This window comes from Lonchura striata, chromosome 1 (genome assembly GCF_050655825.1).
Source record: "Lonchura striata isolate lonStrDom1 chromosome 1, ASM5065582v1, whole genome shotgun sequence".
Taxonomy (NCBI): domain Eukaryota; kingdom Metazoa; phylum Chordata; class Aves; order Passeriformes; family Estrildidae; genus Lonchura; species Lonchura striata.
In genome coordinates, this window is record NC_140703.1 from 74,835,128 (window position 1) to 74,861,494 (window position 26,367).

The following is a 26,367-nucleotide window of genomic DNA, read 5'->3' on the forward strand; positions in this document are numbered from 1 at the left end:
GCCATCATGTACTGCAAAACTTTCCTTAAAAGGAGAGAAAACAAATCACTTACGTTTGAGGCTGAGCTTTATAGTAGGGTGTGTTACAGTTCCGTTTACTCAGTCACCTACAAGTTCTACCATGAACATGAACTTTATGGCCAGTGGTAGCCTGCATCACTGAAATACCATCTTGTCTTCAAGTTAATTAAAGGATGAATAAAACCTCTATGTTTTAGTATTTTCTTTTCCCCACAAACAGCTGCTTAGAATTTTACAATCAACGCAGTGATCTGCTCATTTCATCATGGTATGTGGAACCCGCTAAGGGAAACAACAGAAGAAATATATAAAACATGGTTAGATTAAGCTTATAAAATCTGGAAGAGTCTAATAAGTTTCTCATATCTAATAGATGTCCAGGATTATTTCATTTGCCCTATGAATCCACACTGGACATCAATGGGTGGGTAAAAGAACCAATTCTAGAATAGTTTTCTCAAGTGTAGATGCTAGATTCAGTAATATATGGGTAGGTATTTGATGCTATTTTAAAAAAAATTGGAATGTCCTGCTTAGCCTTCACTTGTCACTCCTGCTGCTAAGTGCCTTGACTAGTCTTTCTGCCCTGTGCCAACTCTGCTAGACCTACATTTATGGTTTAGCTATTCTAAGGCATTGCAAATGTCAGTAGAATATTAAAAACATACTTGCATGTAAACATCTAATTTTTGGCCAGTTTAGTTTTGAACCAAAAATTTTGGGGGTAGGCTATATATAGGGAAAAAAAAGCTATATCCTAAGGGCTTGTAACAATTTCTGGATGTGGTGAGCAAAGGAGGGATACTTAAATATCTTAACCAGCTTAAGGTTTCTTCTGGAGCAACCCCTAAGACGTTGATGGACAAAGCAGAACTTGGTTCATTCTTCTGGGTCAGTGAAAGAATCAAGTTGAGCAACCTGAAAAATTAAAAATCTTTCACAACATAAAAAAAAAAAAATTGCATTCTCTGACTGTCCTAAAATAACTCAAAGTTCAGTCTTTTGTAGCTCTGGAAGATGTTATTCCTAGAAATTATGTTCCCCAGTAAAATCTGTAAGTTTTTACGGATGAAAGGGAGCGTGTGTGTGAGGTTTAAGAAAATTCCTCATTAAATGGGCAGACATGGAATACAATACAGATGGAAAATTTCAGGCATATTTCTATCTATTAAGCTTGTAGAGGAGATATGGAAACTTTGCTGTACTGGGTTATGGAATGTTTTAGTGGCACAGACAACTGCTTCAAAACCTGTGTGGATAACCCATATAAATGTTTCTAATGTTTTCTATACAATAAATTACCTTGGTCTTCACTTAAATTGCAAACAGAAAATCATCCCCAAACCTCAAGAATTTTCATATTAGTTGTAATGAGTAAGTGTGAAATTTTGTACATCCCTGACTGGTTAGTTTTCACTGCCATGAATATTCACGTAAAGATTGAGAGTAATTTGTTGTTTATTTCCTGCAATCATGTTGAATGCTTTCTAAGTATTAAAATGTGATATACTTCTGCTGCTATAATAATAACATAGAGCCTTTAGTATGGCATTAAGCTAATTTAACTTTTAGTGTTCCTAATGAAACGAAACACATAAGTGGCTGTTCTCCTCTTTTGAAGGTAACTGGACCTCCCCATAAGGGCAGGGTGCACAGGCATCCCATCTCATTTCACATGCTGCAGTTTAAAGACCTCCTACATGACTTCTGGCAAACAGAAACACTTAGATGCAAATAACAATACATCATGGCAGTGTCATACTGGAGTTTGGCTAACTAAATTCTGCAGGTGTGAAAATGATAACAGTCAGCATACAGGAAATAATTTTGTCATATAATTCACAATGGAATGCAGCATAGCTTCCTATCTTGTCTTTTTGATCTTCATTTTTTTGCCTTAAGTACCTCATAGGGATGTATAAAAATATTCAATATATTTGATATGACTGCAAGAGGTTAAAAATGATGATGTGGATAAATTGCATATTTATTCTTTAGATAAAAGAATAAATATACAATTATTGAACAAATAAATTTTGTATTCCAACTACAAAAGAAAAGATTTAATGCAAATACCTTAATCCATATAACTCCAGTATAGATGATATTTAGAAACATATTCTTCAGTTAGAAGAACTGCTAATTGTGGGATGAAATTTCCTAGTATATGTAAGTAGGGATCAGTGAGAAGCCAGGTGTGATAATCTACAGAATACAGATTGTTGTAAATTAGGTGTGTTCAAAAAGATTAATTCCAATTATTTCGGCATTTTTCAAAGTTCAGTTTAACAGTTTATTTAATAGTTCAATTATTAAGAAGCTAATAGTTCAATTGATTTGCTTCAAAATATGCACCTGAGAAGTTCTAGTGTAGTCATTCGGTCTAGCCTCTGGCTGATGCTCTGTTAATTTCTGTATGAATATTAGTGTGAGGAGAGCTGTTTCAACTTCCTTGTGGTTTCTCATCTATGGATAAAAAACTATGCAAATTAATGGATCAAGAGCCATTAAATAAATAAAAAGTGACTCTGTAGGCAAATGGTGACTCTGTAGGCAAATGGTTCCGGCATTCTTCTGAAAACACAGAAGGTCTTTGATCTTGTTCTTTCCTTTTATAACTTTTTCATTTTTTAAAATAGTGTAGCAAAAACAAATAAGCAGTCTTTAGATCAGAGAGTAGAATTCCCATTTCCATAGCCAAGTGAGTTATATTGCCTCCAACTTCAAGAATTTCACATTTCATGCTGATTAGTAGCCTAATTTAGACTAAAAGCATTCTAATCCTTATTAATTTATTTTCTTCCTATGTTAATTTTGCACTTATATGAAACAGTCAGTAAACAACATTTTAGGAAACAGTTTTTTGAAGGACTATTCATGCACATATGCTGAGTAGCAAAAATGTAATAATATGGAAAGCAGTTTCTTGTTTCTTTGGTCTGGAATCACACTCATGCTTGATGTTCATCTAGCCCTGCAACTCACAGCTGCATGGCCACATAACACTAAAAAAATGGTAAATTAGACATTATCTTTCTAAGTCAAGAAAGATGGCAAGAATGACTGATGAAATAAATATTTGGGTTCAAATTTCTTCAGGAATAGAAGAATATAGATTTTAAATTGTGCTGAGTCTGTCTTGGATGGAGATAACTTTCCTCATAACAACGTGCATGACATTATGTTTTAGATTTGTTACTGAAATTGTCATGATAACACACAAATGTTTTGTTATTATAATTAATATTATGAATATGTGAGACAGTGCTTTCATAGCATCAGGGCTTTCTCAGTTTCTCACACTGCCCCCTCCCAGAATGGTATTCCATGCCATATAACATCATTAGCAAAAAACATTTTTCTCCTGAGTTAGTTGTTGCTCAGAGACTAGCTAGGTATCAGTCTGCTTGTGGGAGGAAGTGATTTATTACGTTTGCATCATTTCATTCTTGTTTGTTTTTTCCCCCTTTTCTTTCACTTCTTGAATTGTCTTTTATCTCAACCCAATAATTTCCTTGTTGTTACTCATCATCTCCATCCCATCGTGGGCAGGGGCATGAGGAAGTGTCTGTGTGGGTACCACAACTCAAACTCCTTTTCTTGCTTTGCAGAATAAGAGCCCCTGATAAGAGCCAAGAGAATGTACCTAGGAGATGATATTGGGGAAAGACAAAACAGAAAAAAGGCCAGCAATAACCTTGTCATGGACTAGTCTTGATGCTTCCACTGATGTTCTTGCTGAAGAATCCAATCACATTCAAGAGAAGAATTGTATTTTGAAAATAACTCTCACAAGTAGCCCTTGTTTAGTGTCAGAGGTTGTAAAATGCTACTTCTGAAGTCCTGAAATGCTCCTAGAAATGTAAATCAGACTTGAAAATGTCCTACCCACCAAACTTAATTGCACTAAATTCTACTGCTTCCGTTTTTGGTTTGTTGTTTTTTTTTGCCTAATTTGCCATAGTTTCCTTAGTTTTTACTGAGGCTGCTAGAATGTAACAGCTGGTGACATTTGTGTCTGAGTCCATATCCTTGTATTTTTATCAACTAGAGTAGTATTGAGAGTAGCCTAGAGTAACCTAATGATTCATTTCTCAGTCATATGCATCTAGCACATGAAGTCCAGGATCCAAAGATTAGCCTGAACCAGCTCATGTCTCCATCTGTAAACTGTTCATCCTCTATGAAGTGGAAAGCAAAGAAATTCATGTTGCATTAAAACACTCCGTTCACTTAGATATCTTGTGATCTTATTTCTGTAGTCTTCATTATTTTTTGTTGGACTAAAAGCAAGGATCTTCATATTAATTCCTAATTATATTAAATATTCAAGATCTCTGATTCTTACCTGTATTTGTAATTTATTTCTCCATTACTCTTAATCAAACTCGTCTTGAGGATCACCACATGACCATTTTGGTCTTACTTGGTATTTTCATTGTGTAGAAGTCAGTGCTTAAGAAACAAAATGTAATTCCCAATCTGAAACATAATGCTTTTAATATTGACTTAACAAAAAACATTTTTATCAATTGCAGAATCATAGCAAAACAAGTTCAGTTGACTTATCTTCCATGTTATTTAGCTATAGTGAACAAATCTCTATGTCTGACAGTCTGACACAGAGTAATAACAATAATAGACAATAGAATTAAAATTATGTTGTCTGAACTTTAAATACACAGCAACTGGCCATAAGACACAGCATCATTTCAATCATATACATAAGAATGTTTAACATTTTTCTTCCCAAGCAAAATAAAAATTTGGAGGAAGCAAAATTAATAATTTCTGTGAGGAAACAGATTATAAAGCAGCAAAAAAACCCCTGAAATGGCTCCTGAATTTAATAAAAGGTATGCATTGATTTTCTGAAGGAGACCACATTTTTAAAATGAAATCACTTTAAAAAGCCATCATGATTAAGTTACTAATATTAAAGTTTGAGTTACAGTGAGGGTCATTTCATTAACATATAATTCTATATTCTGCTCATAACCAAAAATTATAACCTACATGTAACTAGGTCTGCAGAGCACTTACAATCTATCTATAAAGTGGGGTTTTGCAGGGTTACCGAAAAAGTGGAGTTTGTGATTCACCTTTCTAATGTGTTTCTGGAGTGTTCTAAAAGCACCTCACACCAACCTAATAAATGGACATCTACAGTGGGATAAAATTACCTACCATGCATCTGGTGAAATTTAAGATAGTACAGGATACCACAGTTATCTTCACAGAACTAGCTGTGAGCCTCAGAGATGCACTCAACATTCTAAACAGTACATAGCAGATCACTCATGATGAGCTCAGGTATTTTAAGTTTCACTTCATGCTTATGCTTTTACAGCCAAGTCTCAGCCTTCATGCATATTTTAAAGTGAGATGATGTACAAAGTATGGCTGAGATGGAGCAAATTTTCTTCATTGCAGCCTGTATCGCACTGTGTTTTGCTTGTACTAATCATGCAGGGTCAATAACAGCAGTAGCGTTTCTTTTAATTGCTGAACAATGTCTGCAGTTTTCCCACTCTGCCTCCTCTACTGAGTAGATTGGGGATGAACAAGAAATTGGGAGGGGACACAAAGTTTTTCACAAATGGATTAAAATAAATGTTCACTTTAAGACTGTGTTTTACAAAATAAACATCTAAGTTAGTACACTGGATTTTCCAAATATTTGTTAAGGTATTATCATTTAAAAATAATTGTTTGCCACATCATTATTCATTTATTCCCTGAATCTCACAATTTTTTTCCTTATAAAGCCAAATGAACTGCGACTACCTGTTTCTTAAAGTAAAGCAGACTCTAGAACAAAAAATGCCAGCACAGATAAATTATTGTCTTTCTGTGCAGAGAGACAGCCAGGAACAAATTGCTATTGTTCAATGACAGCAGAAAGAACACACAGAAATTTGGCTAGCTGTGTTTAAATGTTGCTTTATGAAATGCTATGAAATGGATTTTATTGTTGAAAAGTATGTGCCTTAGCTTAATAAAATATTGCATTTTGATTCCTTACAGAATGAAAGAGAAAAGGTCACTGTGGCCTTTACAGGTCTGCATTTCACACTTTCAAACCAACAACCTATAATTCAGCCAGGATGTTTCTCATCAATTAAGACAAGCTGACTTTCAGAGTCTATCACTGTTGTTAAAAACAAACAAACAAACAAACAAAACCTTTACAATAAATCTTGACAAAATTAGAAACCTGTATAGTGAACTGTCTTGTTCATAACATTGTTGAACACATGTAAAAACATTCACTTGTTATTAAAACAGAATAGACACACCAAAAGATGAAGTATTGTAAGGAAAAGAGGGATGGCAGGAGCTCAATGGAAAGGCAAAAAGCCATAAAATTTCAACAAAGAATTTGGACATCCTTCAAGAAAGGCATGAGGCTGCCTTTATCTGAAGGGCAAATAGAAAATAATGAAAGAATTGGAAGAAACTTGACAAAAAGGAAGAGGAAATAGTGGACAGTGTTATTTTTAACAACAAAGGGAAGGAAGAGAGAATATGTAAGCACAATAAAGTGCACACAATGGTATGTTTCAGGAAATGAAGTCTTCATAATCATACTGGTAAAATGGCTAAAATAGTAGTGATGTGTCTGGGCTATTCTGTATCCTTTTTCCTACAGGTGAAAGACAAACACATAGGAAACCAACTTGTTGCTGGACCTACTAGAAAGGGATGCAGGTTCTCAAAGTACATATATGCCCAGAATCTGACTGTTTCCAAAGCTAGGATGCTGGATAGGATCAGGCACTGTGAAAATGAGACTGCTTCCAGTTACTGGAAGAAGTTATTTACCTTTTCCTGAGTAGGTGGTCTTTAGCAGAATCCCATCACAATGGATTCCACATTAGTCTGTGTATTAATGCTGAACTGTAAACTTTTACCTGATTTATCATTCCATATCTTGGTAAAGCTTCATGCATTCTCACTGTTTTCTCAAATAAAGGGCTTGTTTCCCTGATGCCTTTCTGCCTGTCCTTTGTAAAGATTCTATGTATGTGCATCCCTGTAATCCCAGTGAAGTCATAGCACTACAACAATTCCTAGAAATCTAGTTCCTAATTCCATGTTCCCTATATGTTGTGCATGAGGACACAGGCATTTCAGAGAGGAATGCAGTGGTGATGAGTTCCCAGAAAATGTGTGAGAGCTTCTGCCATCATGCCGCCCTCTCATCACTACCTTATTTATGCAGACACACTTAGCTAGCTCCCTTCAGCCTTATTTTGTTCAACACAGAATTACTCTTCTCCACACTACACTGTGACCCTGTGTTTCCAATACTGCCCACCACTTTCTCCCTACTGTATGGATTGTCATCTCCTACATGTATCTTTCCTACCTGAAAGCTGTCCTCCCTGTGTGAGTGGGACTGTTGGAAAAATTGCTTTGCTCCTTCTTGGCCAGGTGCATCCTGCCTCTTCCTAGCAGTCCTCAAAGGATCCCCAAGTACACAGTGCTGTGTGTGATCACTGCAATATGAAATCTTCTTGTATATCTAATATTGAGATACAAAGCAGTAAGTCTAATAAAATAGATTTAGGCTGTGTTATTTACCTCTGAGCTTTCACTAGAACTCAGAATACAGGTTTGTTTATAGATATTATTATAAAGGAACTGATAGCAAAACACACCAGAGGAAACATCTGGCTGTTGTGCTTTACTATTACAGTATTGAGTTAATTGAAGATGCAATAGTACTGAAGTCAAAATTAGTTCATATTAAAAACTGAATCAACAGGTAAATACATTCAAGCTATGAAATGATCAAATTAATGCTGAAAATAATCAAATAAAAGGCTGAGCTCAACACTAATATGAACTATTTTCTGTCTCTCTTTTAAAAAATATTAAAGGAAGGAACAAGTGTTTTTGCAGGCTTTTGTGTCATAGTAACCTCGTTCTTATTTTAGTCAATGCAGTAGATATCTGAAACTGGTTGTAGATGTACTTACAATGTAAATGCCAATTCCTTTCTTCAACATATCCCATGAAAATCTGTTGCATAAAATAACTACTAAAAAGGAAATTATGAGGAAGTAAGAAGACAGAGTGCTAATCAAGAACAATTATTGGGAAAAATTTCTCTAACAAGAACAGCAAATCATGAAGGAATTTTGGAGATAATTATATAAAAAACTGAAATAGAAATTTCTCTGAAGAAAGAGTCAAATATATGCAACATTTTTAATGATAAGATTTAAATTTGTTGGCATAAAATCTTGAGTTCTCAATAAGTCAGTGATGACTGTATCCAAGACTTTTAGCTTGATTTATCAGAAAATATATAACAAGGGTTAAATAATTCTATATATTCCAAATATAATCTATAGGCAACAATTTTAATTGATAAGCACCTGGAGATAAAATTGGATTCTTAAGTAAACAGAAGAACATTAATATTTAATTGAGCACTATATCTCTCAGTCTCATAAGTTTTGCTCTATCAGGGATATTGTGTCAGAAAAATCAGTGGAGTATTTGTATTCAGGTGTAAATACAGAAATATCATTGATAGCAATGGAAGTGAACTTGATAGTAAAAAATGCAGGATTGCTCCAAATCCAATTAATTAAAGGAAAAATAAGGAACAGTAACCTAGAATAACAAAGCATACTTCATCCATATGACTTCTACTTTAGTCTTTAAGTGTAAAATCTATTTCAGAGTATTTGTTTGACCTATATGCCTAAACTGATTTTAGGGATAAGCATCTCCTATTTAAAAAACAAAACAAAACAAAACAAAACAAAACAAAACAAAAACCCAAAACAACAAACAAAAATTTCTATTTCAACATTTCTCATTAACACTCTGTTAGCACTTAAATTCAGCTGAGTATAGAACATTATTTAGTTCTGGTAGTCAATGGTCATGAAATTCATTCTCTGACCCTCAAATGTTTGGTCCTGGAAGAACTTCAAATGACTTTTCTGTTAAATATCACTGAATAGATGCCTGTCTAAACCAAATATTAGAAGTTATTGTAGGAATGCCTCCTAACTGGCTCTTCCATTACCTCAGAATCAGAAAAAAACTGAGGGGAAAAAACCCCCACAATACTGAAGTGCATGAACAGTAGCATTACTATTGATCAAGATCTAGGATTTTCCTGATTCCCTATCAGCAAAGTGGCTCATCAATGAACTACAGAAAATTATTTTTATTTCTCTATGCACAGTTTCAGCTTCACCAATAAGGATACAAAACAGGACCATTATATGTAAGTGTTTCCTTTGCACATCTCACAATTGTTCTGAAGTGAGACTGCACACTCTGATTACTTTAAGGCAGGTCTAAACCCCAACTCCACCTTCATTTACAAGTTCTTTCAAAGCCGAAAATGTTCAGTTTTTCCCTGTTACTCCACCACAACCCTAGTTCAGAATACTTGGAAACTTCAGAGGATGGAGAGATATATCTCTCATTGTTCATATATTTGGAATTTCCCAATGACTATCTTTAGAGTACATATGATTGATAAATGGGAAGCACTAAATCTTCCCAGACAGGTCTTGTGGGATCAAGAATCATGTATGATTCTCCACATTTCAGTAAATAATCCCCTCTTCCTATTAAATTCTGTGTAAGCTCAGATGTTTACTATCTGATATCCTAATACGTGAGTCGTTCATATTCAGTTGCCTAATCTAATCTATCTGGTCTCATCTGATATGCATGTGTATTTGAGCATAAGTACAAGTTCCTAAAACAAGATGTAGAATCTGCAAAAGACTTATATTCTAAGATGCCAGCTGGAAGCAAAGTTTGAAAAGTGGCACTAAATATTTATGTTTAGGAATTTTATCCAGTCCAGATGATGTAATTCAGCCTAAAAAAATGTTCTCCATGTGTAGGTACCTTTACATGAAAAAGTTTAGCTAAATTTTTGGTTCACCTTGAATCAGAATTTAACATTTCTATTTGACACTTTATTTGCTCTCTAAAATCCATTCTTCATACTGATAAAATCTGTAACTAGGAGGCTGAGACCTAGCTCATGATTAGAAACCTAAATTGGGAATTTTAATAAGGATCTTCAATGAAATATACATTGCACAGAGCCATTCCAGATACTTTTTAATGCTCTGAGACAGCCACACAGGGCTGATAGATTTGGCACAGATTCTAGAGAAATCTTCTCTCAGGGAGGGTGTGCTGATTAATCTCAAAAGTTACTAGGTGTTTTGTATGAACAATTACATTCAGCCCACAGATATGCATATCTGAAATTGTTACCATAGTCATAGCCAGACATTCCTACGCAATGATTAATCTGCTGAACTTTAGAGGCCATCTTCTAGATGAGATAAATTAAGACCTCTAAGTGCATGTTAACACTTACATGCAGATATTTACATTTTCTTAGATATATCCCTTCCTAGGTTAGGAAGTCTTTAAAGAATCACTGAAAGAGTCTGAAAATTCAGTACTTCCAGAATTAGTAATGTTTGCAAATTCAAAAATTAATTAGGTATTAAAGGCAAACCTAAGCACTTTGTACTGAAATTAAATATTCAACATATTTTTAACTCTAGAATCATCCCTATATGACCAGATATTTGCAAATTATCTGTGGTCTTAAATTTTCTTAACAATTTCCTTTCTTTGTGAAAATCAAAGGAAGTTGCAATTTCACTTAAGATCATGCTTATTCAAGTAGTCAGTCTGCACAACTAATCAATCCTTACAAACAGCTAATTCTGATGCAGGTGGGAGGATAATGACTTTAATGACTTGCCAAGAAAATCATCAGATATAACTTCATCACAAGTTCATTGTTCAGCTCCACAAAGTGAAAACCTTCTGGATTTTTCCTTAATGGAGATAAATGACTATTTAGAAAGCTCTGGATATATTTTATTCTATCAGTTACTACACAAAAGCTTTGACTTTAATTGAAACTAAAGATTGATTACTTATGTCCAATTCTGTACCTTCATGATATAACTTTTAGTGCATGTTAATGGAGTTTGTTAAGATTACAGTGCTACCAAATTCTTGGCAAAAGCAAACAATAGTTATGTGTTTATTTGGAAATTATATATATTAATATATAATAGTTATATATAACAAAGAAATTATATGCTAATATATTATATACAGATGTAGTATATATTATATACATATAATATATATTTAGAAATTCTATATAGTGAATAATTTGGGGGATTTTTTTTTGTGATATGAGTTCAAAATCTGTAGCAAAATCAGAATTATAATAATTTCCAACTCTTAAGAGATTTTGCTACCTGTTGCTGTGATCTGCTGTTTGTTGCTTTGTGGCTTTTTGTTCAGAAGTAAACAGCTGTTCATGAAGTTTAGTAGTTTAGTATCATTTTTATGTGAAAGTAGATGTTTTGGTAGAAAGCAGAAAAGATAACGTGGTAAGAAACTTACAAAGAAGTGTAAGAGAAGAATCATCTGAAATTATTTGTATATATATATATATATATATACACAAAGAAAAGCAAGCATATATTAAACTTGAAACAATATTACACTTGGATAATTAAACAGGTCACAGGATAATCACCCTTGTATCAAGAATCATTTACCAAAAGAGGAACATAGGTCTTTCAGTATCAGTAGATACAACCAATCATAGATGCTGATTAGGGCACTGTGTGCCTGAGTACCAATGATTGAAAAGAATTCAAGATAGATTCAAGAAGATTCAAGATAGATTCAAGATAGATTCAAGAAGACCTGTAAAGTAATAATTTAAGAAACCCTACTGATTATTTATAGTATTATCAAGTAAATTGTCTATAGTACTCTGATTTTTCAGGACTGAAATATTTAACAGAAATGTGAAATTTGTGAAATTATCAAAACAAAACTTGAAAAATAATCAAAACAGAAAGCTAAGAAAGTACTGCAGTTTGTACTTTATGTATTCAGATTTCAAAACGTGTTTTTTAATTTATAAAATATTTACAACGCATGCAATATCCTATTCAATCATTGCCGACATAAAGATCATTTTGTATACGTGACTGGAGGGAAGAAATTGTTAAACAGAAATAACAAAACATAATTGCAAAGATTGTTACCTTACAGAATTTAAAAGAATAGTTTAGTGCCATCTTTAGTTAGATAAACAGTCTTTTATATTTTCTTTTCAATCTGTAGGAAGAAAAATAAAAAAAAAAAAGAAGAAAACAAAAAAATCTCATCAGATTGTGATAAGTTCAGAAATGAAACAAAATTTCCTACTTTGTAATGTCATTTCTGTTTCTCAGAAAGCCCGCTTATTTATCCTTTTTTTTAAAGAGAAACACTTTTTTTTTCATTGTCATGCTGTCATTTTTGGCAGTTTTCAAATCCCAACTTAAACTCCTTCAGACTCTGATGAAGGCATACAATTCTTTTCTCATGTATTATTGACAATAAAACAAATGTTATCTACTTCCAGATGATGCCTCCAAATGAGAAAAAAAAGCAGCACGCCTTTCTATGAAAAAATTAAATACTTCTATAAGTAGGTGTCTTATACAGACAAGCATTAAATTTCAAGTTTAAGAAAGAGGTTTTAGGGAATGGAAGAATTAGCATAGACTGGATGAAGCTATGAACTAAAATCTTTGAAGATGTTATAACAATTTAAAATAAAGAATGCCGCTGATCAGTACAGACATAAAGCTCTGCTAGACTAGTATGGCCAGACAACGAGACTATCCTGAAGCTACTGTTAAATGCATCATGAAGCAAGCTAGTACAAGTAAAAATCTTAGTAGCAGGTAGTGAAAGACCTGAGGTTCCCATGGGTTCCCTTCCAGTCCCTCATCAACAGTGCATGTAAAAGTCACTTTAAACACTACCAAGATAATGGTTAGCGGCCCAGGAAACCAATACAGATACAAGGAAAGTCAATGTCTAAAGAATATTTGGACTAATGATTCAAATTTAGTTGTATCTGCTATTAAAAAATAATAATGATTAAAAATCTCTTTATTAAAGAGCCATGATTCAATTTCTGATGAGCAGAGCTTTTTATTCCTTAAGATAATGCAATAATTGCTTTCTACCATGAAAATTTGCAAAGGCAAATAGACTGCTGCTTTCTTCTGCCACACTGTGTGATGCTTTGCTTTTGGGCTTCTGTTTGTGCATTATCCATAAGAGATCTGATAAGGGTGTGTAGAAAATTTTTGATTGAATATGCCATATGGCACTGTATGCATGTGTAATGGGGCTTTTAGATGCATCTCAGGAGAAAATAAAACGTTATTGTCCCCACACCAAAGAATTTATAATCATTGGTGGAAGAAATTGGATGCAAATTAGTGGTACTTCTGTGATGAGTTTTCAGAGGTACAGTGACAGCCATGCCTTTTCTAATAATAGCAAATCATAATGTTATTGCTAACAAACTCTGAAAATTAATTAATTCAACTGACTTAGCCTTTTTATGGATTTTTCTTTTCTTATTAAGCTGCCTTAATATGATTTAGCATAATGCATTTTCAAAATAGCTAAATCATATTAAGTTTATTTTGAAACAAAATGAGACTGCCTACCTAAAGACCTTATGCAGCTTAATTACCCTATTTCATTATCATAGTTTCTTTATAGGCAGGATCTTATTTTCAAACTCAAATTTTGGCTGTTAATGTTGGTTTGATATTTTTACTTTTTAAGTAAGCAATTTTGTCAAGTTTATCTGTAAAAGTGGTTAAAATCATTGAGATTTTAAAGAAAAAAAGCTTGCAAAATATATGCTCTTACTTAGCTTGAAGTGATAGGTGCTTGAAGGAAATACTTGCCTTGTTGTCACAATTGTCACATTCACCTCAAAAGGATATGAAATTTCTTCTGTATTTAGAAAATAATTATTGAGGTTTCACATTTGAAAAACATAATTAACTATAATTCCTTTCTATGAAATTCTTCATTTACTTTCAGAATTAGAAATCTTAGAAAACATCATCATCAGCAGCAGATATTACAAAATTTTTAGTTTGTATATTTCAACAAATAAAAAATTAGGAAAAGGCACATGAAAGCAGCTCACTGCAAATAGTCTTCAATAATGTTTCCCTTCACGTTTCCCTTTTTCAAGAAAAGTAAAAATATTTATATTCTCCATATAACATATAATGCAAGCAATTCAAACACACAACTTCATAAAGTATTAATTTCTGCAACTTTTTAGTACAGTCATTGCAGTATTACATTTGGCAACTTTACAAAGAGTATTGTGTGCTCAAAGTACTCCATTAATCCTGAATAATGTTCTTCCTTTTTTCCCATTTTCATTTTCTGAGCCACAGTAAAAGAAATGGAAACAAAATTTGAGCACTGTCTTTAGGAAATAACACCTAAATTTTTAAAGTGCAACACCAATTTTCATCAACTGATTTATCAAAGGCTGTCATCAAACTCTGCCAGCTCAAGACTCCTTCATGTTCAGTAATACAATATTTTTTGTTGAGCACACACATGTTGTCTAAAAGAATTCTGTCTCAGTCACAACACCTTTACTCTTCACCAGATTCCCTCATGGTTTATTGCACTTAATAATTCCTTAGTAAGATATCATACTTACTTACAGGAGAGTATTCCTGAGCAACTATATCTACTCTTTTTCTCTCATCTACTCCCCAGTTTTTCCCAGTCACTTCCAGTCTAGCAGGGAATCTTTAACGGGCAACTCCACCTTAACTTCATATTTTCAATATTCTTATAATTAGGGGAAAAAAATAATTGAAAAATAATTCTTCATAATGACTTTTTACATCAGTGACTGATGCATAATACCAGTTTATAAAGGATAACTACACTTATCAAAACATTTTTTTCTCTTAAACACAGTATTCCAAACAGTACAAATGTACACCTAAAAAACTTGAGTAAGCTAGAGTATTTCAGTTTTGAAAGACTGCACTTTATACACTGCACTGAATACAGAAAACAAAATGAGGGAGCCACACTTCATACAATAATGTTATTAGATAGTTTTAGACTGGTTATTCCCAACTCTGCTTTGTGTAAAAAAGGAGCATAAGTACTCACCAAGTGTTTCTTAGCCCTAGCTATTTCATCCTTTATTGAATGCTATGAGTGTTAGTTTCCTGAGTACTGTAAATTTCTCTCTTTGTTTGAGATTCATTTGCTTTCTTTTTAAAAAAAGGGGGTGGCATCTATTTTTCCTTTCCCACACTTCAGCTACACTTTCCCAGCTGTCTTATTTCCTATGTGCATCTGTCTGATTCTGATACAATATTTTCAATACACAGATTTAATATATTAATATATGTATAGCAGATATACACAAAAATATTTAAAACAAGATAAACCAAAACACAACCATCATTAGATTTGCAGACTTGAGACTTATAAGCTTGGGCTTTTTTTAAAATAAATTTTTAAGTGCAAGGTAAATTCACTTCCCCTTCTTTATTATTTCTGAGTATATAATTAAATGAACTGGGTCTTTCCATCCTGCCCTGGAAATGAGTACAGGAGACTACTGCAGACTCTCACTAACTTTGATTACTTGCTGTGTAGGTGTGTAGTAAGAGGAGACTGCAGAAACAGGATGGTTTTAGTAAAAGAAGTTACAAATGATCTAGAACTGACTTTCTTCATCTTACTTCTCCTCTTACACAGTGGTCCTATTATTTCCTTTTCTATTCAAGTATATAGAGGTCCAGATGAAATCTCTTATGCCTTTATGTCCAGTTATATACTAGTTAAAAGAAAAAATCACTACTGGGGAAAAGCCATCTAGATTTTAATATAAACTTTATTTTCAACACTTAGTAGTGGATTTTTTTACCTCTGTTGTTCAGAAACTTTATTTTTGCTTCCAGTATAAATGTAAATACTGATACATCCTTGCATTAACATGGTTTATCACTCCAAATAGAAATTTTTGTCACTGTCATTTTATCCCATGTATACTTAAAGACACTCATTATATTCCCTTAAAAATTTAAATTGTTAAATTAAGAATATTAAGATCATTTTCTCTCCAACTGGACATTTTCCTTTGTTCTGAACATAGGAAGATTCAATTCAACAATTCAAATTCACTTTTATAACAAACTTTGGTGGGTTGAATTTGACTCATGACCTGTGCCCTTGTGGTTCTTTTTAGATATAGATATACATATGTATATCTATATACATATAGATGTACATGTTTATAAATTAAAGAATACAGCAATCAAGTTCTTTGCTGCACTGCAAAAAATCCTCATTTATTTTACTTGCCTTGTGAGGTACAACTTGACTTAATAATTTGGTGTATTCTCTGTTTTTGTCTGGACTTTCAATACTCTATTCACTCCAATTTCATTTATGCAGCTTTCTTAAAATTATAAAATTCATGCTTAGTCATAATATCTTTAAAAAGCAAGTAATTATTCTTTTAAGGCAGGGAGAATTCTTTACAAAATTGTTCTCCCTTCTTGCTTGCAATTTAAATTCCACACATAGCATCTGCACATTTGATTCAATCCAATTACAAAACTCATTTAAGCTCCACATTTGACTTCAGCAATGTTTCAGAAGCTTTATATGTTTCATGCTAATATATCAGCAGAATTATAAAATAAATTGTCCTAGTGTTTCTGCTATTTGAGAGACATTTATCTTTAATCCTGACAATTTTTTTTTGTGTTTAGTTATCCAGATATATGAAAAATAAAAAATAATTTGAGCTGAATTTGAAAGCAAAGAACTTGATTGTCACAACCTTTCATTGCAGACTTTCACCTATAAAACCCATTTACATTTTTGCTTCATGAAACATAATACTGATGTAAAAGTATAAGAATTCTATTTGTGAATTCAAAATAGAGTATTACCTATCCATATTACTAAGTGATTGTGTTGAAGCCTAGGCCTTTTGTAGACACAGAAGAGAAATTAGTTTTATATATCTGAGTGAACAGAAATCCTGGTGGGCAGAAATCCTGAAGAAGGACAGGGAAGAATGAAGATGACTTTCATTGGTTATCCCCTTTTGTGTAACCCCTTTTGTCTCTGACTGCCTTATTAACAGCAAAGCTTATAAGTGCTTTGTAAGCAGTCTGATGATGTTCTCTTTTCTTTCTTTCTTTTTCTTTCTTTCTTTCTTTCTCTCTCTTTTCTTTCTTTCTTTTCTTTTCCTTTTCTTTTCTTTTCTTTTCTTTTCTTTTCTTTTCTTTTCTTTTCTTTTCTTTTCTTTTCTTTTCTTTTCTTTTCTTTTCTTTTCTTTTCTTTTCTTTTCTTTTCTTTTCTTTTCTTTCTCTACCAGCCTAACCACCAAATCTCTCTAATTTAGAGAAGGATGTTGTGAAGGACTCTCTCAAAGGCTTTACAGAAGTCTAGATAAACAACAGCAGTATCCATTCCCTTGTCCACTCCATCGTAGAAGGCCATTGATTTGGTCAGGCAGGACTTGCTCCTGGTAATGGCATGCACAGCTTCTAAGAGGATCTGTTCCATGATCTTCCCAAGCACAAAGGTGAGGCTGAGAGGTCAGTACTTCCTAGGGACCTCCTTTCCACCCTTTTTACAGATGGGTACAGTATTTTCCGTTTTCTAACACCTGACTTATCTGTTTATGATGAAGAAGGACAGAAGAGCCTTTGCTGATTTTGGGAATACCATAATGTAACTATAGTTCTCCCACTGAACTCTTTTCAAAGACAAACAAATGCATATAAAATGCATAACCTTTAAAAGAGACAAACTAAGAAGGCTTTAACCAAACACTAAAAGTAACATCTTCTTGCACATCCTTTTTTCCATATTTATGTTGTCCATACATTCATCAGATACAACCACTTATCCAGTTGTTACTTCCTATTTATTCTTTGTTTCTGTATTCTGGACACTAGCTGCTTAGGACCAATGCGTCCAGTGCACACCAGATTAAGAACAAAAACTTCAAAAAATATCTGAAATGCTTAGATGCAGTGCTTTCAATCAATGTGACAGTGACAGCCCCTGGCTTCCTCCCAAGCCAAGTACAGCTTTGCTGTGGTGTGTGAACTACCAGGTGGCAAAGACAGAAGAGCCTGGGGATCCCTACTGCATATCATCCATCATACTGCTCCCTATGTCTCTTCACTCTTTTTAACTTCTGCAGAGAGCAGCACGTAAAACATATTCTTTACCACACAACCCTACCCCATTTGCAGTTCAGACTGAGAAAATGTAAGAGCCCCTTATACAGGTCATAAAAACCTGTGTATAACATTTTATTAGCAGCCCGACAGTTGATTAAAAGCTTCAGGATCAGTACCACATTTGAAATAGAGGTGTAGGGTTTTTTAATGGTCATGCTTAATATCCTGTTCTTACTCATCTTTGAATGGCAAAGACCAGAAGTATTTAGTAACAGTTTGATACTAAAGGTGTACATTTCCCAGGTTCACTTTAAAAATTCTCTATGTCTAATTTAGTCAGAAAGAAACTAAGAGGTGACCTTATTGCTGTCCACAGCTTCCTGAAAAGTGGAGAGGGAGTTGCTGATCTCTTCTCCCTGGGATCCAGGGATCCAGGGAAAGGATGTGTGCAAAGAATGGTTCAAAGCTGTACCAGGGGGTGTTCAGACCAGACAAAGGGAATAATTTCTTTGCTGACAGAGCAGTAAAACTCTGGAACAGGCTTCCTAGAGAGGTGAAAAATGCCCTAGTCTTGTCACTGTTTAAGAGGAATTAGGATAATGCCTTTAATAACATGCTTTACCTTTTGGTCATCCCTGAAGTGTTCAGGAAGTTATACTAGAGTACCATTGTAGATCTCTTCCAACTTAAACTATAGTGTTCGGTTTTATTCTGTTCTGTTCTGTTCTATTCTAATCATGCTGAAGAAAAATTTTAATATAAACAACATTTTAAGCAAAGAAACTTTATTGAAGAAATCAAATAAATTAACCACCTAATGTAAAAATATTTGTGAAATAGTTTGTTCATCTGAATGTTCACGTTACTTGTAAATGCAGGCAATTTTAACATTTTCTAACATTTCTATAAGTGAAGAGAAATTAATAAATTACTTAATGTCTAAATCTAGTATAAACATAGTACTGTTTTAGCTTATAATTCAAAATAATTAAAAAAGCAATAATTTTTAATCAATAATTCAAAATACTCAACTTATTTTTAAAGCCTTCACATATGCCATAGTAGAATGCATGGATTTCTTCCATGTAGAAGAGTATTTGTGGGGGTTTTTCTTATTTTTGAAAAGCAAAATTTAAAATCAAAAGCATACTGAGAAGTTTAAATTTATCACAAGTGCTTGATATAAGTGTGCAAATTCCAAAAAGTACAGAGCCAGGCTCTTTTCAGTGCTGTCCAGTGGCAAGACCAGAGCAGTGTGCACAAACTGACACTCAGGAGGTCCCTCTGAACATCAGAAAACACTTTTTCACTGTGGGTGACCAAGCATGCTGACACAGGTTATCCAGAAAGGCTGTGGAATCTTCTCAGTTAGGGGCTTTTATTATATTCAAAAGCCTCTAATATGGGCCTGAGCAATTGGCTCCATGTTACCTTTCTTGAGCAGGGAAGTTGGCTGAAGTGACCTCCAGCTGTAATCAAAAGGGGGCCTCTTTGTTTTGTTTTGATTCTCTAAAATCACGTAATTTTTATGCATTTTTTCAGAAGAAAATAATAATACTTAGGTGGATTTTATTGTCATTTTTTTAAACTTTAACTTTCTCTTTTCACTTATGCAGGAGTTAAAAGAGAAAGTTTCTCAAACATTACAGTTCAAACCCTATACTGCTTTATTACCAGTCAATGCCATCCATGACTAATTGCAGTAAGGATTTTGTTTCTTTACTTTTGACATAGGAGAATATGAAAGAGTTTCTTTGCCTGATTTTCCAAGAGAGACCTGTATCATTATGAATACAGAATGTGAAGTCTGGATGTGAAGTCTAAATTCAATGTCAACATTAAAGTCTCTAATGTGGCTTAGAGAGTATTGTATCAATTCTTGCCTCTGGGATATACTTTATACTTTGTAAATGTATATATGCAAAAAAAAAATCAGTTTCCATTTTCCAACATGAGTATTAGCTGTTTCCACTTACAACATTTAATTTTGTATTTCCACAGAATTACAAGGAGTATTTGGTAAATGCTAGAAGGCTCAAATTAAGTATACTACATAGAAGCTTATATTTTCACTCAAAATATTGCAGCACATAAAAAACCCCCACAAAATACAGCATTTATATTTGACAATGGCATTTGCTAATGTTCTTTTAAAATGTCATTGTATGAGAAAAAATAAATGTAATTATAAATTTTAGTTGAATATGCATGCATACTCACAAAATTATGAAATACAGAGATCTGAGTGAAAAGTAATTTATGCTATACAGATTTTAGATACTGATAATATTGAAAGTTTAAAATATTTATAATATGTACATAGCTGAATACTTTTTTGTGAGACTTTCCTCAGTTTGAGGGTGGTGAGGCACTGGAACAGATTGCCCAGAGAAACTGTGGATGCTCCATCCCAGGGATTTTTCAAGGCCAGGTAGGAAGGGGCTTTAAGAAACCTGGTTTAGTGGAAGCTGTCCATGGAAGGTTTGTCCATGGAAGGGGTTTGTACCTTGATGACCCAAGCCTGTCTATGACTCTATACTCAATATTAGAATTTTCAAAGTGTTCTTCTTTGGACTAATTTTACCATTTCTAGAATAAGTATTAAACCCCTGAATTTGATAGGAATAAAATATAGAATTCTATGTGAAGCCTATTGGACTTACACACATCTTGGACAGAGGTTGGACCTGTTGCCTGGTTCTACAGAGGGGTTTTAAACAGCTCTGGACAAAAAAAAAATACAATTATCTTTATTGGTAAAGAAGGATGTGATACATTGCTGGGGGGGGGGGTGTAGTTCTGTTCTGGCATCTATCTTAGCATAAATTAATCTATGACAATTTTCAGAAAAGGTTCCAATAAAGTAATGTCAAATAAAAATATTTCTGGGCTATGTTTCTGCACTTTTCTAGCCAATGAAAAATAGCTGAACTGTAATCTTTCAGTCTAACTCATGGTCCTGTTTGAAAATTACAGAACACTGAAATGTACTTTTTGAATGATTTGAGTTTCCTTAGAATTTAGAATGGTTTTGAATTTGGGTGTTTTTTGCTGGGATATTAATCCCCTGCAAAACTGAGTGGAACTATTTGAAAGAGAATATGTCGCAAGACCTACAGTTTCAGTCAGAATAATATGGTTCAAATTTTAACAGCTAAAATATTCTAATAACTTATATATTTCACTTTTATTATACTGTTTTGTGCTTTCATATTTATTACTTAGATTTTAGTTATTTTTAATTTCTACTTAAAATTACATAGGCTTTAGAAAAAATATTCATATCTTTTTGAGTCGTGAAGCAATTTAGGATTTTCACTGTGTTGATTTTGGGCAGTTGAAGTGACTTAGGGGTTTCTTCTGTTTTGGTTGCTTTTTGAATGAATGAATAAATTAAAGTCTACAGGATAGCTTTTCTATTATAGCGCTGTTTTTGGAATGTTTTTCTGAATGACATCTGCAATTATCAATGCATCTGCTCTTAGAAAAAATTGTACCGTAGTCACAGTAGTTTATTGCCTTCAATTTTTGACTTTCAAATTTGTAATCCCTCCATTTTGAGATATTTATCCTTTCTTTCTTGATTATTTATTGTCTTTGCTTGTTAACTTGCTTGCTTACACTGGAGACCCAGATCTGAACTCAGCCCTCCACCTGTGACACCCTGTGTTGAATAGGAGGAAAGCTTTTCTTCCCTTGGCTGCCTGCTGGAAACAGCCTAGTGCAGACCAGAGTGCTCTTGGTCTGGTTTAACCAACAGTTATTAAGTGACCTTTAACTACTTGTTCAAGGTTTTAGTTCTTTGGAGACATTATTTATTCTGCTAATTTTGGCATCTGATCCTTACCTAAAGAGGGTACCTTGCAACCTCTTTGTCTGAACAATGTAGTAACAGTAACAAAAGAGTTGTCCCAGATGTCCAGTTCATTCCAAGGAAGGAAATAAAATATACAAAAGATGCTGTACCATGGCAGGAACAAAAAGTTTCTTATTTAGAACTAAGAGGAAGAGGCAGGAAAAAAAATCCAATTCTGCCAAAATTAATAACTTCAATTGTGGGAGGGGACTTGGGAAACTGTCCCCCCGAATTACCCTGGGAGGTGACAGGTGTGTAGTTCCCTGCCTCCCCTGTTATCAATCAGTATGTCTGTCATCCCTTGGTGCTAGAAAATTCTTTGTTCTTTATACCTCCATTGGTTCCTTCCCTGAAGCCGCTCCTTCCCCTTACCCTCATTGGTTATAACCCTGCCACTCGACCCTGACTCTGCCCCCGAAGCCTTCCCTCACTGAACGCTTCGTGCCTGGACCCTCCCTCTCTTGTCCCCGTTATAATCCCGATTCCGCCCCCTGTTCGGCGCGCTCTCAGAGCGAGCTCCCTCCCGGAGTGGTTGTTTTCCCTTCGCTCCCTGAATTGCTGTTCCTCAATAAACGCTTCTGGAATTAAAGCCGCCTGTGAGCCGTCCCGCCTTCATAGAGGAAGATTTCATTACGCTATCCGGCTTTCGAGGACTCGGCTCTCTGACAAGCAGAGTGGTCAGAGACCCAGAAGCCTCAACTGGCGCCCGAACAGACTGGCCCCTCTCAGGACTCAGCCGCAGAGCGTCTCCTCGGCTGCATCGGCTCTGTGATCCGGCTGCCCGAGGACGAAAAGCGCCGTTCGCCGCCAGTTCCACGAGCGGCTGCTCTTCGTTGAAGAAGATCGCCTACCTCGCGGGCTGCAGACACCTCGCCCTGGTTCGACTTCGAGTTTGGGAGCAGACTCCGAACGGGACGAGATCTGCAGCGCTTCCTCTCCCCCTCAGAGGCTTTTTCGTTTTGACAGCGGTCTTTTTTGTGGTGAGTTCCTGGTGCCCTGTCTGGCACCCGACCCTGTCTCTTTTCCTTTTCGTTTCTCTCTTTGTCTCTTTGGGGATTTCCTTTTTTCTGCAGTGAGAATGGGCAATCGCTTGTCTCCTGCCCGGCGGGATTTTTACCTCCACGTTAAATCCTCCCTTGTTTTGGGTAACATTTCTTTTAAAAAGAGGGACCTTAAGGCTTTTGTTAATCTTATTTTCGATAACTTCCCTGACACCTCCAGGGATGATTTTTCTTCTCTTATTTTCTGGGGAAATATTGGGAAACTGTTATATGCATTACAAGTAAAGGGGAATTTTTCTGTGGGGCATTTTTTTCCACTTTTTCATTCTATTTACACTTTATTTAAACAAAAGGGTGAGAGTTGGGTTCCCGGTTCTCCTAACCCTCATTCCGCCCCCCCCACTCCTAACTCGGTTTCCCCTAAGGGTGGGTCGGGCAGCAGATCCTGCCATAACCAGGCACAGGGCTGCTACCGTCTCCCTGCTGCTCCCCGCCCCACTCTGTCCTCTCCTCGTCCTGGGACTGGCCATCCCAGTGCGACTCTTTCCTCTCCCCAAAGCCCTCAAACCCCTGTACCCAGTTTAAAACCATGTTATTCGATTCCTGATCTCTGTCACCACACCTCACAAAATGGCGCCGGCCACATGGCCGAGCAGCCCGCCACCGAGGGACAAAATGGCGCCTCCTCTCCACCTCCTCACTCCCTCCGGGCCCCTGCCAGTCCCCCTCAGGCTCCACCTCCGTCGAGTGCCGCCCCTGCGTCGGGTCCCGCCCCTACCACCGCGTCGATTGTTACGTCGTCGGGACCCGCCCCTCCAGCCCCCATGGCCACACCCCTGGGTGGGCCCCCGGTGGGAGGGACCGGCCTGCAGGAAGGCCACGCCCCGGCGGGAGGGAACCCCCTGCCGGAGGGCCACGCCCCTGTGGGAGGGAACCCCCTGCCGGAAGGCCACGCCCCGGTGGGTGAGCCTGGCCACGCCGCCCCTCAGGCCTCTTCTGGTTCCCACGCCACCGGAACCGGAGGTCGGCCTGGCCGGAAGCAGGCCATCTTGGCCTGCCGGGCTTCATGCCACCGAAGCCCACCGGCCAAGGGGAAGGTCCGAGCCCTTGCTCGTCCTGCCTCATCCTCCGATGAGGATGAGGACAGCGACAGCCCCCGGCCCACACCTAGGCCGGGAGGTGGGTGGGCCCGGATCAGGGCAGAGGCAATTAAGGATGGGGATTTGGAATTCGCAAAAGATCTGGGGCCGTTCGCAGCACCTGTGGTGAGGACCAGGGGGCAGCGGCCACACTGGGAGCAGCTCCCATATGTGGAGATTAAAGAACTGAGGAAAGCTGCCAAAGACTATGGTCGAGACTCTCCTTTCTTTAAGAATGTATTGGACCTCGCTTTCTCGGGCCATACATTGGTCCAGCATGACGTTAAATATATTGCCAAGTCCCTGCTCACTCCCACCGAGCTTTTATTGTGGGACATTCAATGGAGAAAGCTCCTCAAGCCTCTTCTGAAAAAACACAATTTAGCAGAGGCAATTGGAGAGGGAGAGGAAGCCATAGAAGCCCTGGCAGGGGAGGGGGAGTTCAGCCAGCCAGAGGACCAAATACTGTTACCCACGGAGGTCCTAGATGACATCAAGGAGGCTGGCCGAGCGGCACTGTTAAAAATCCCCGATGGGAAAACCCCGCTCCAGAACTTTTCAGCTATTACCCAGGGCCCAGAGGAATCTTTCATAAAATTCGTGGACCGGCTGAGGGAGGCCATCGACCGGCAGATAGACCATCCTGCAGCGAGGGAAGAGCTCCTGAGAAAGATGGCCATGACCAACGCGACAGCCGAGACAAAGAAGATATTAAGGACTTTACCTCAGGACCCCGAACCCACCATCGCACAGATGGTGGAGGCCTGCACGAAAGCCGCCTCCACCGAGACCACTGTCGCCCTTGCAGTAAGTAAGGGGATTGGGGAGGCGATGTTGACGATGAACACCATCCGGTGCTTCAGGTGTGGCCAGATGGGCCACATACAAGCCAACTGCCCATACTGGCCCCTGAAGCAACCACACTACTCGTACACACCCTCCCCAAGACCAATACCCAGGAACCCGATGCCCTACCATCAGCAGGCGGGAAACGGGTCGCGGAGCGCGGGGAGGGGCCGCGCAAGGACAACAAGTGGCCCCTCACAGCGCCCAGGCCTCCCCACCATCCGGGAAGACCGGTGGCCCAGCGGACAGTTCCGGAGGGTTGGCGGAGCCACGACGACGGGCTCCGCCTCTTCCGTAGAATCCGCAACTTAGATTCAGACACTCACCGGGTCCTCAAAAGCTCCATCACTGTGACTCTCCAGGATGAGGACCTGGTGAGAGTTCCCGCTGGGTTCCTGGAACCCCCTTACCGTAATTGTGAGGTAACAGTGTTAATACTCGGAGATTGCAGGCTCACACCAGACCGTGTTACCGTCGTTCCTGAAGTGGTGTGTTTTCAGCCGGGGTCCGAGGTCACCGTCTCAGTCGTCTGCCATCAACCACCTTGCACCATCACCAAGGGGCTCCCCTTCGCTGCCATGTACCTCCTCGACGTGGCCGACCTCACCGATCCACCAGTACAGGACTATTTCGCTGGACATGACTCCGGGGAAGACAATTTTGTCTTCCTCACACAAAATGTTTGCAAATCCAGACCAATGATTGAGACTGTTTTATCGCTTCAGGGAAAGTCCATCAAACTGGACCTGATGGCAGACACCGGGGCAGACGTCACCATCATACCCCGGTCAAAGTGGCCCCGCGACTGGGAGTTGGTGCCTCCTTGTGGCACAATCTCCGGAGTGGGAGGAGCTGTCAACTCCATGCGCAGCAAACACCTGGTAAGTGTGGAGGGCCCTGAGGGACAGGTTGCCACCATTCGGCCTTTTGTTGTTTCATCTAACATCATGTTATTAGGCAGGGACGTTTTGTCCCAATGGGGTGCCCGCCTCGATATCCCTAGCCCTGCATGGGATTTTTAGTATGGGCCACTGCGGAGCGCACCTCCCCACCGCTGAATTGGAAGACCGATGTTCCAGTGTGGGTGGACCAGTGGCCCCTTGTGGAGGAGAAATTAAAAGCGCTCCATGAATTAGTAGAGGAGCAGGTTCGCCTGGGGCATTTAATACCCTCCACCAGCCCCTGGAACACTCCTGTTTTTGTTATTAAAAAACCTGGCAAAGACAAATGGCGCCTGCTCCAAGACCTGCGCAGGGTCAATGAGGTAATCGAGGACATGGGCCCCCTGCAGCCTGGCCTTCCCTCACCCTCCATGCTTCCCCGGGATTGGCAGCTCGCAGTCATTGACATCAAGGACTGTTTTTTCAACATCCCATTGTATCCCGGAGATGCCCCCAGATTCGCGTTCT

The 26,367-nt window shown here is 37.3% G+C and overlaps 1 protein-coding gene across 1 annotated transcript in view; it reads left to right on the top strand.

The window, feature by feature from the left end:
• LOC144246244 (uncharacterized) overlaps positions 1-25,660 on the top strand; it is a 47,893-nt gene extending 22,233 nt beyond the window's left edge. The window contains exons 3-5 of the mRNA XM_085588435.1: positions 22,687-22,952; positions 23,846-24,919; positions 25,403-25,660. Coding sequence (XP_085444561.1) covers positions 22,687-22,952; positions 23,846-24,919; positions 25,403-25,660 — 1,598 coding nt within the window. The remainder of the gene's footprint in view (positions 1-22,686; positions 22,953-23,845; positions 24,920-25,402) is intronic.
• Positions 25,661-26,367: the final 707 nt, after the last annotated feature.